Source organism: Drosophila biarmipes, chromosome 3R (genome assembly GCF_025231255.1).
Source record: "Drosophila biarmipes strain raj3 chromosome 3R, RU_DBia_V1.1, whole genome shotgun sequence".
Lineage (NCBI taxonomy): Eukaryota > Metazoa > Arthropoda > Insecta > Diptera > Drosophilidae > Drosophila > Drosophila biarmipes.
This window is the reverse complement of record NC_066616.1, coordinates 4,952,024-4,964,107: the sequence shown is the minus strand read 5'-3', so window position 1 is coordinate 4,964,107 and position 12,084 is coordinate 4,952,024. Positions and strand designations below refer to the sequence as shown.

The 12,084-nt window shown below is 41.9% G+C and overlaps 1 protein-coding gene across 1 annotated transcript; it reads left to right on the top strand.

Moving 5' to 3' along the window:
- Positions 1-10,713: 10,713 nt before the first annotated feature.
- LOC108027127 (uncharacterized) lies at positions 10,714-11,606 on the top strand. Its single transcript, XM_017098346.3, has 2 exons — positions 10,714-10,999; positions 11,372-11,606. The coding sequence occupies exons 1-2, from the start codon at positions 10,844-10,846 to the stop codon at positions 11,393-11,395; spliced, it is 180 nt and encodes a 59-aa protein (XP_016953835.1). The 5' UTR covers positions 10,714-10,843; the 3' UTR covers positions 11,396-11,606.
- Positions 11,607-12,084: the final 478 nt, after the last annotated feature.

Below are 12,084 nucleotides of genomic sequence, written 5' to 3'. Positions count from 1 at the left end.
ATTTATGTTTTCACTTGCGCCCTCGCCCCATTTAATGCTCTTTTTATTATTTATGCGTATTGGTTTTCATTTTTCTCTGCCGCCTGAGTGAAAAGTTTGCTGTAAAAAATGCGCTTAACTGCGCCAATGGTTTTTCCCATCAGTCCTCATCGCTGTAATTGTCGAAAGGAGCTTAAGAAAGCGGATTCTTTTGTGCCCGGCCAGCTCATTATTGTCAGCTGGCGATTCTCAGTTGGCGTTGTCATCATTACATTTCACTTAATACTAATTTCTTTTCCGGCTGCAGCACTGGCCGAAAAGTATCTGGAGTAACAACAATCTACGCATTGCTGAAAAAAAGTACTGTGGAGGAAATCAAACAAGTTTTCTTCGTACAAAATCAAAGATTTTTTGATTTATATGACAATGTCGTCCTGAAAACATTAAAGAAGAAATCAAAATATAAGGTCTGCGTATTTTCATCCGTGTCTAGTTTGAAATAAATTTGAGTAAACCATAACTTACGTCTTAAAATTAAAAAAAAGTAACTTTATAAAATTGATTATAATATTGATATAATTTATTGAATTTAAGTATGGGTACTAAAGGTTTAAAATTCCGTAATTTTGCTTAAAGTTTTCTTAATGATAATCAGTGAATTTTTCTGCCAGAGCGTTTCGTCCTGTGTAGGGATCTTCCGCTTTTGGGCCCACACATCTGCCGGACTAATTTGGTAAATTGAAAATTTTTTGACAGCCTTCAATGAAGTGTGGAAGACGACACTTTACGTTGTGCGGTTCATTGGAGCCGGGAAGGGACTCTGAACAGAGGACACAGGACACAGGAATCGGGATCCTGGAGCAGGACCCTCAATGGACTTCCACACGAGCAGCTTGAGCCATTTAGGCAGCCAATTAGCTGCCCAAATGTTGGTTAATTTCCTGGGCGCCTGTTTTTGTTCCTAATGATACAATCATCTAATTGATTCGCCCCCAGGCGATTCCGCCTCCACTGCACAATTCACCGCGAATTTGCAGGCTGACCTGTTTGGGTAAGCAGTCCATGCATTTGTAATTCGAAACTGACACAGTTGGCAGTGGAATGCGATTGGATTGGCAGCGAACTTGGCTGGGAGTCTGGGCCACGTGGCGCTGGCCGGGCGTACAATTAATGGAAGTTTAACTGTTCAATTGAAGCTGATTTTTTTGCCCCTTCCGGCGGGGGGCTCTTTTATACTCTCTGAAATGAGTACAAGCGGCCGTGTGCCCTGCCATTAGGGCACTTTGTTCATTTTTCATTTCGTTGGATTTTCCGCGCGCTGGCAAAGTTTTTTTCCTTCGCTAAACGCTGCCGCGCTTCCCGCTGCCTTTGCACTTATTTTACGCTCTATTGTTCGTTTTGTTGGCCACGTCCCGAGCAGAGAGCCAGTCCCGCTGACCGGCTGCCCGACCCATTCATATTTTCCCGTGATTTTTCTCCTTTGGCCTGCCTTTGGTCTGGCCCACAACTTATTCCTGTCGTTTCCCGGGCAAAAGTAATTCAAACGGAATTAAATTTTGCCATGCTTGTGTTCGCTTTCGCGAAAAATTTAGGTTAGTCGCAATGGCCGTATAATTAGCATATAACTCGACAATTGGCCACAGTTTTGTCTTGTCTTCGGCAGGGCCCGCGAGTATCCGCAAGTGCCCGCCAGGTCTGGCAATGGGATTTGCATAAATTGACATTGAATGCAAATTTCTGTCACCGCGCCACTGCAGCGGCGATCAAAATTGTTGTCGGTGTAACGCAAAAAGAGGGGACCAACGCCAAAATCGCCAAGCTAAGCGTTAACAAACAAAACTCGATAACGAAATAAGAGCGGGAGTTTCCCTCGATTTGTATAAAAAATCAAATTAGTGTGCCATCCAGAATGCTGCGATGGGCGCACTGCGGAAAATAGTTATAAACTATCAGCACAGGCTACTGGCTCTAAATGTATTTGAAATAATTATAGAAATACACAATGCACTTCAATATACATTCTTTCACAAATCCATTCTAGCTTTAGATGCAAGGTACTAGATAAGGTACTAGGAAGTTATCATTTACGTTTAGGGTACAATAGGATTACCTTACTTTCTCCTGTTGCAAGAAATTTAAATCAAATTTTGTTCCAACCGAAGCTGAGATCGGTTTTTTCCTTCAGTGTTCTGGAACAGAGACACATTCCCTTGGACAGCGGCGGCAACATCAGCAAAGTAACTGAATTGAGGCATCGCAAAAAGCTATGGACGGGGGATCGTTCGGTTCGGTCATAGGGCCGGGAGCCATCATCCCTTACTTGGTCGAAACCCAACCCCTCCCGCCCCCTCTACATCCGGCTGTGTTGTGTAGTGGTCGCTATTGCCGATTTTTATTATGCTTTCATACATATCTTTTATTTTTCGCTGTTATCGGATTTGCATGCCCGGTTAGAGGGGGGCGAGAAGCCGAAAAATTGTTTAAAATCGGGCAGAGTCTGTTGTATGGCGGCAGGCCACAAAAGATTTAGTGAGGGCTAAAAATCCAGTTTTACAACTAATGATGATGGAAAAGATTGCCAAATTTCGGTCACAATTTTGTCATCAGGAAAACTAATTGGGACTTAGTGAAGGTAAAAGTTGGTGTTTTTTGAGGATCGTAAATTTGTTGTACGCCCCCTTTGAGGGTATTTATGTTTTTTTTTTTGCCGAATATAGTTTACGTGCCGAATTTGAATATGCAACCTGGCTGCACAGCCAGGTATTCACAGATATTCCGTACAAAAACACCCGCTTAAAGGTTTTTGAAAACGTATCCTTAGGTGTCCTACACCATTTTTTGCGAGCTAGCAATACGAACAAGGCTTTTGGCGAATGTAACGCATTTACTTTCACCCAAAAATAAATATTTGTAAGTTTTCCACCGACTTCATAGGGTATTTAAGCTTCAACTCAAAGCAGTGATCGGGATTGCTTGTTTTTCTGTTTTCCAGGTCTTTCTACGGTTCATTTGCCGCGCATTTTTCAGCCGGCACAAGTAAATGTTAATAGCGTCAACATCGACTGACAAAACACTCGCTGGGCGGGGGGTGGAGGGCCTGGCAGCAATTACGCTCACTTGCGTCGTGTTGCCATTGCCAAATGGCCTCATGCTGCATTTAATAATTGCGCATACGCAACGTTGGCCTTAAAGCGGCCGGCCTGCAACTTGAAGTGGAAGACATTTTACGGCCCGACACACATATCGCGCAGAATGGGAATACAAAACAGGCCCGGGACTGTTAAGATTTCAAAACATGCATTCACCCGCAGGAGCACATATACTTCGGCTTATCCTTTGTCTTTTGTTGCAGCATTGTTGCACTCGAGCAATGTGCTCGGCATTGTGTCCACGTCAGCCCATGGCGATTCATCTGGCAGCCCACAAACGGCGGCCCTAGTCAAATTAACCTCCATAGTTTAATGTCCGTGTGCCCGCCTTGCTACCGCCTGACATGGAGTGTCAGCTCAACCCAATCCGAATGCAATGTGAGTCCCAGCGGCCCGTTGATTATGTGTCTCCCGGGGGTCCTCACCTAACAATGGCGATGGATTCGTGAGTGGGTCGTGACTTCGATTGTGAAGTCGTTGCTTAGGGGAACCAGAACATTATTTCCGAGTTTAGGTTTTCGATGTTTCATTTTTTATCAATCAGTAATCGCTCCATATGATATCCCTGCCAAAAGGGACCCACTTTATAACTATACTTATGTTACAAGTGATAGTAGTTTCTTTAAATGTAGTATATAGAACATTTAATTTAACTTGAAAATCAAAAGATTTTGTTTAAATGCCATTACAATTTGTTTATAGATAAATTAACCCGAAAACACCATCCCATATCCAGAACTTGTATGAACTGTATTTATAACTATACTTATGTTACAAGTGATAGTAGTTTCTTTAAATGTAGTATATAGAACATTTAATTTAACTTGAAAATCAAAAGATTTTGTTTAAATGCCATTACAATTTGTTTATAGATAAATTAACCCGAAAACACCATCCCATATCCAGAACTTGTATGAACTGTATGCAAATTGCGCCGAGACTTCTGCTGCTCTCATGTTCTATGTAAATAAGCCGGCGGCCAAATGGGAAACAAGACGCAATCGTAAACCTGGCCAGACCATTAGGCCAGCTTTAGATGGGCCGAGAGAGACTTGGTCGGAGCTGGAGTTTATAGAAAGGCGGCGAGTCACATTGCCGAAATGTTAATGAATCAAAGGCTACGAAAAGTTTGCGGAAAACTACAAAGGTGGCACAGGAAACGGGTGTCGGATGGGGCGGTGGGAAGGTGGGAAGGTGGACTGTGGGAGGGAGGTACGGAAGTGATGTGGGCGTGTTGATAACGAGCGAAGGCGCCAAAGTCATGCATAATTAATCATTTGTTAATTATAGACTTTGACCAGGTACAGGTACTCAACGGACTCACCTGTCGTCATCGCCGGGCACCGCACACTCGTACGCACACACATTTGACACCTAGCAAAGTAATTGCCTTTGTCCACTTTGAAGTTGTTTAGTTTTTGCTCCGGGCTCATTACAACGTGGGCGTGGCAAGCGCCCTCAGACGAGCCCTCTCCGCCTGCCCCTACCGCCCACGACGGCGCATTTATATAAATGAACTCGTCGCAGTCGCAGCTCGCCGCTGGAGAAGCACAAACAGGGCACGGGCACCGTGTGTATACACTGGGAGGAATTCCTCTTATCAATTAAAATGTTTTTAATTCAACATATAAGGACATAGAAATGAGCTATCAACAGAAAAGAAAAAATGGAGAACAAAACATTTTTATTTACATTTAATTTCGGAATTTTTGTAAATTTCTTTCAAATCATATAACGTTATTAACATTTATCAAACATTTATCAAAACATACAAACATAAGTGTTTGTAATAGTCATTTATTTTTAATAATTAGATAAAGATATGTCATTTCCATGAATTTTTATAACTCTTAAAAAGGACTATCATATATAAAAAAAAGCTTCATTTAACTACCAGTCGACCAATTCCATTATACTCCATTTTGTGAAATTAAAATATTTATTTATTTATTTAATACTTATTAGGTAAAATTAACCACTTAATTAATTAAATTAAAATTGAATTTTCTTTGTTTCAACATTTAAATTTATGCCTTTAAAGTAGGTCGATTTACTGACTAGTCCCAATCCCTCCTGGAATTGGTGCAATATTTCTGCGAGTGTGTGTGTGTTTTGGCCATAGTTCACGTGCATGCGTCGCCCCCGCCATCGCCCCGCTGCCCGTCGTCCTTTGGGCCAGGACACGGTGGGCAGCTGGTGTGCGAGTGCTTGTGTGCTGACTGTACCATGTTTGCTGCGGAACAGGAAATGAGCACCTGCTGCTTATTTATATTTTCCGCTCACTTGAATGTAAAATTACATAATATTTTGTTTTCGTTTTTTCAGCTCCTGATGCTGATGCTGCCGCTGCCACTTGTTCTAGTCTGAAAATTGCTGTGTGAAAATACTTCTAGTGGAACATTTGAAGACAGCTGGCCGCAGAGGAGAAGAGCAGATTCATGGTGGCCTTTTAAAGAAGTTGAATCATCAGAGCGGCCTTCTTAATTGCAAGTGTTGTTCATAAATTTAAAAGCAATTTACTTGCAGGTAGCAGCCAGCTCTGCGTTGCTACAGAAAATATTAAACGTAAACAATTTAGATACAAAAGAGTTGAATGGGATTCCATAAGGCCACCAAAGAGGAAAAACTGGAAGGCCAATCATAGAACGGGCTGAATAGCTGCTAACTGAACAGATATTTTTCGAGGCGGAAAAGAGTTTGCACAAGGTAACATCGTTCGAAATATTAGTTAACTATTTCAACAAAATGTTTGCATACCACGGACGGGGAAGGGTTGGCCCCACCAGCCGCCAGAAAAAGTTCACTATTTGCTGGCTGTTTCGGTTGCAATGTGGTAACCACAATGTACGTGAAGTGGCGATGGGACGATGGGGCGAACAGGCCAAACGCTCATATGCGAGTTGTTTATGTTGTCGTTTTGGTTTTCGGTTGTTCTGGTTGTTTTGGCCGTTTTTGCCTTTTTGTTGGCCACACAACTCGCTGTGGCCCTGGCCCGCATAAATTGTTGCCGCTTTTGAGTTTAAGCCAACAGTTTGTTTGCCGGTCATCCGCCGTTAGTTAATTGCCGTTGCCGCTGCAACTTGATTGCACTTATTGGTCAGCGGCATAATCAAATGCGCAACTTTTGGCATGAAAGTTTAATTAGAAAGCTCGCATGTGCGGTGCGTAATGTGATAGGGTCGGCTGCGTTTAAGGCAAAACTAATTCCAACTCATAATTAAGCCACTTGCCGTGCAGGTTGGCCCGTAATCAGGCCTCTTCTGCAACTCTGGCTCATTAAAAACACCTTACACAGTTGCCGGGATATTTTATGTAACTTCTTCGTCCGACAGCGACTCAAATGCATGGCAATGCAGCCCAAGTCGAGGCGCTAACTCGATTTGCCTGCGCGTGCAATTGCAGCCGGCTCCGTCGAGTTGTGGGCCAAACTTTAGTTGGCCTAATTGAGGGCATCATTTCTCGCCCAGCAGAGCAGGCCGAACGAACAAAAGTCAGGGCTCGGAGCGGGCTATCCCTAATTATAAGTCAAATTAAAGTTGACCCTCGCTAAAAGGCATCTTCCTGGGATCTTTTGGAGCGGGAGGGCGCAAAAGCATTTTGTGCTCAACGTTTCATTTAATATTTAGCCAAATTTACTCGGTCACATAAATCAATGCCAAACAACAGGCCGGGGCTCCCATATGAATACTCAAGTGTCTCGCCGAGCAACAAATGGGACAAATTTCCATTTCAAGCCAATGCCGCATAAATGGCACATAATTTACGATATGAACAAGGGAGGGGAGCAGCAGAAGCAGCTAACCAAACATGCAGCTAACTATCCAAGAGCTGGTAACAATATTAGTTAGCATGAGCGGCAACAGCAGCCGTATCTACGGATTCACACTTGGAGAAAACATTGTACAACTTTCAAAGCGTTCCATTAAAGCAGTTAGATCTTCTTTTGGTAATTTAATCTACAAAGGTTATAGGATCATTTCTTGTTGCCTTAGGGATGTAATTCCAAATAAATTTGCCTCGAAATTGGTTGCAGGTGTCTCGTTGCATAAAGCACAACTTTATTTATCTACGCTACAATACCGATTTCAGTAATTACACTGAGATAAAGGGCCATTATAATTGTTTATTTACAAAAACTATTTGAACTTTATTTGTTATGCTGTCTACAGCAGTTGAATAGTAATTTATAAATAAAAAATTGTAAAATAGGGTAACCTATTTGTAGACATTGAATATCGGGTTATATAAGGCGATAAACAAGATGGCTAGATACGATATCAGATATTTGTTTTTTGTTTAAGCTTAAATCTAATTATGAACCTGAGAAGGCTTGATTGGTCGAATGTTTCTCATTTGTTTCTTATAGCTCGAAGTCTAGTTTTTTGAGTCCGGTATTTTTCCTGGTGTACTGACACCATAGGAATCAGAGAGTAAAGTTTACACTTGTGTTGGCCGGTTGTTGTTGGGAATACCCGCACCCGAAGCTGGCCGGCGTCAATGTGTGAAGTAATTAATTACAAAGCAACTGATGTGTATCTGTGTGAGGGTGTCCGCTTGCGAGGGTGTGCGTGCGAGTCCAGGGCCTTGGATTATGATGCATGATCATCTGTGCTGCACGCACTTGAAACCCAAACCCCGCACGCATACGCTGGAACAGATAGGTAATGCTATCTGGACAGGTGCACATGTACATACTCCCCACATCCCACCAGCCTGGATTTCCAGTGGCCAAAAATTAAATTGATTTACACCCGAGGTGAGAAAACGGATTGGTTTACCAGGCCCGAATGCATTTCGGTATTCGAACAAAGCAACCCAAGGTTTTCCCATCCGCTGAACTGAGTTGCCTGACAGATGGGGGACGTAATGAGTTGGCCTATAAGATATAGTTCATTTGCAGAAAGTAATTGGAAATAATACTTGGAGGAGAGTCTTAAAAACGTCGCAGAATGCAGACTTGTTCGTCCCATATATTACACATTTCTTGAAAGTCTGAGATTACCTTATTAAGTTTATAAATAAAAAATACAATACAAACATAATCTATTACAAAAATCAAAATTAAAAAGATTTGAGTAGTTAATAAATACATTTTTTGCTACAGCAGTTAAGGTTCTGCGATACTGTCGTTTCTAAAAATAAATATTTCTAGCTCAAACTTTAAGAACTGAAAATTGCTTTACCATCACAACATATAAACCTACCCTTAAAGGCTTACTACAATTAAAATAAGTTTCCTATTTTAAATTAAAACGTTATCTAAACATAGTACAAATAAATTGGCGGACTACGTGGTCTTTCATGAATTCCATTAGAAATCAGATCTCATTGAACTCATCCCAGTGGACAGCTCCGTACATCTTTTAAAAAAAGGTACAGCAAACCCATAATTAAGATGTAAAATGGAAACTTCGTTTGTACATGCCTCATTATAATCATAGTTTATGAGTGCTCGGGTGCCGGGCTGCCCTCCTCGCCCCATCCACTCCCATAAAATACATATGCGATTACGATTCCCGTATAAATTGCAGACGCACAGCGATTCCTGCTTCCTTACGCTAATCCCAAGCCAAGTCTAGGGCATTCCCCATTAGCACGGCAACTCTAGGCGTTGTCTGCCTCTGGGGGCTAATTGGGACCGTGGCCCGAACCCGTCTTCTCCGTATGAGCACTTCGATTTAAAATTGCGGCGCGGGAGCCGCAAGGATATTTATGAATCCCAAACACGTGACGGGGAATAAAAATTCCGGAGGATCGGGTGTGGGGCGCATTTAAATTAATCACAGTAAAAGCGAATTGCCCAAAACAATGTAATGTCCCGTGCGAGGACCTTCGGGAACGGAAATCTGGGAGCCGTGACGAGACCGAAACCAGGGCCTGTCACTGTGTGGGTGGTGTGCGAGTGTGTGTGAGGGCCTCCTGTTTGCCTGTGTGCGTGCGGTTGCTCAAATTAAAACAAAGTGTCGTGCGTTTGATGAAAATGTAACGCATTTCGCTCAGCCAGCGACGCACATAAATGCTAATTGGCTTAAATGTATGCGTGTGTCCCTGCCCGCGTGGGTGTGTGGGTATTTGGTATTTGGTATTTTGGGGAAACGTTTTTCCACCGGCCAGGTGTTTAAACTTAAACATTTTATAGTTCGGTTAATTGTCAAAGCAGTGGCAGGAGCATCCGAAAGTAAAAGGGTGCGCCAAACATTTGGTGACTCAATTATTCGACGGTTTTTGTGGCCATACTGTGGGGGCTGTGAAGGGGTAATGGTACACTACGCGAAATAAGCCTCCAGAGGTAAGAGGAAACATTCTAGTTCTTGGATTAAATTTTCTTTTGGGCCCATTTTATATAAGTTTACCATTCCAGAGCCTGGCAATGAGGAAAAGGCCTCAATGGCCGCACTTTGCAGTGTAAACTGCGATTTTTCCGGATGAGGTCGGAAGCGTTTAGGCAGCTGTCGCACTGATTAGCATGACCTCTACGTGATTCCACCCTCTAAGAACGGGGGGTGGGTAGGGGAGCGCTGGAGAAAATTGAAAACAAGTGAAATAAAGTGATTGGCCATAACATTTGCGCGTACGCGTGCATTTTCCATTCTACGAGCTTGGCTTTTCCGTTTCCTCTCGCATTTCTCGGCCCGCCTGGGCCTTTGTGTGCCCACAATTCTATGCTATTTTTATGTTTATCTGCTTCACTCCATTACGACTTTATGCTCTTTAGCAGACAATCAACATTGTTGCCGCCGCCACCCCAAAACAGCCCACTTTCCACCCCTGGGGGCATGCTTCAAGGGTACCGTTTGCTGGGCGGACAATGCCCGTGCGAAAAATGCAAATTGCGAGTGGCGGAGTGAAGTGAATGGGGCGTCGAATGATGGAATGATGGAATGAATGAATGAGTGATTGTTGCTGAGAGCCAGAAATTTAGAGGAATTTGCGCTGCGCTGCCTTGATAAATAGCAGCGCTGGCCTAGCTCCACTTGGCTCCCTCATATGCCATAATTTATGCAAATTAATTTATAAAAAATATACGTACTTGTACAGCGGCCTATGGACACGGACATATTTCACGCAAGTGCGACAATTTTCCCCGCAAGTACGCAAATATAGTGCGCCTTAAAGTAGACTCATTTATATGGCTTTATGCTTTATGCGTAATTTCAGGCGCTGACATTTATGATGTATGTTCACAAACAGCAGCATTCATAGTAATAGATATGCCTAATGATTTTTAATATTTCAGTTTGTAATGGATGGTACAAACAATGACAACGATCAATATTAGGAAGCATCCAAAGCAAAGGAAATTATTAAGTTATGTAAATTTTTGTATTTGAATACCTGAAGCATTACTTTTCTTACTTCGTAACTTTATTGCCTTAAAAGATATAATTATAGTGCAATATTAATATTTTTTTCAACGATTGCTCCCATTGCTATAAGCACGGGTGTAAATATATTTATGAACCTTCACTTAAGTTGCCGTGACGACTGACGAATGACTGGACTGCCCTGTGGCCTCTGGCCTCTGACTGAAGTCAGACTCAAAGTCAGACAGGTATTCGTTTGCCTGGCTGAAACTCGTCATAAGGATTTGATTCGCCTTTCTCCGCATCTAGTGGGCGACCACATTAAATTCATCCAGAGTGGAATATAAAAATTTCTAAGCTTAAAATTGTATTGGAAGTAGTCTCTAGAAATATTCGTAAGGCAGCGTGAAAATGCCAGAGAAACCAGCAGCGAAGTCACCTCCGAAGCCCCTGACCAGCATCAAGGGGCCCAGGCCTTCCACCGCCTCATCCAATCCCGCCTCCAACAGGAACCGACCCACAGGAACTGCAGTGGTCCGGCCCCCATTGCCCAATACTCATGATAGGGTAAGGCGTTTCAGTCATTTGGCAAATGAGTATAAAAAGAATACATTAAGTAATATACGTTAAGGGTTACATTTGTCGAAGTCTTATCAATGGAAATTTGGCTAATTTTGGTTTACATTTCGCATATTTTCTCTGTGCAGTATAAATATGTTTAATCTTTAATATCATAACAACTACAGCAATCAAAATATACTAATTCAGTAAAAGATTGAGTAAATCAGTAACATTTCGAAAAAAATAGAAGTCCGGAAATAACATTCGTTTGTTAAAGAAAAATAAAAAAATATATATACTTTAATGTATTGTTGACGGTGTAATACTGATCTTGCTTTCTATTTTTTCTTTCTAATTTACTGTTTTTAAATTTAATAGATTTGGAAGATCATGAAGATGTAATACCATGGAAAAATGACTTCTATTGGGAAGTAACTTAAAAAATATGAAAACTGAGGCTTAAGGTAACAGGAGCCTCATCACATTTTAGGTGCCCAAACGAAATCAACATTTTTAAGTCAAGATATTTATTTTTATCACAAAATGAATTTGATTAAACGAAATCTAGAGCTTCGACAGTGCTGAATAAAGCGAAAAAGTCCCATGGAAGAAATGACTCTTATAATTCCTTGATTTGCTGACTGGAAGTTGTTTAAGGCGCAGGCGCTGGTCTCTGAAGAGAAATGGGGGTATTTCTATGGCAGGGTTATTTTCCCTTACACTCCGACTTTTTACCGCAGTTTGCCTGAAGCTGGTTTAGAGGCAGAAAATATTTAAGTCAGTAAGAGCCTTTACTGGTATTATTTTAACTATAAGAAGCTTCTAAAAAGTGTCAAGAATCTTTCCTACCTGCATTTTCAGCGTTTGTAAAGTGGTGCATTAATGGTAAATGAGAATATCTAGGTATGCTAAATATCTAAAAGATTGTATCGGCGTATAAAACAGAAAATAACCGCCGAACTAATAAATAGCTTCTTTTAATAAGTCACGTCCATGCAACTTTGCAAGAATGTAAGGGAAGTGTCCTGAGAAGCATTACCTTTAAAAAGCATCCTGGGGGAGCTTGGGATAGGCCCACTTGCCAGTTCCTC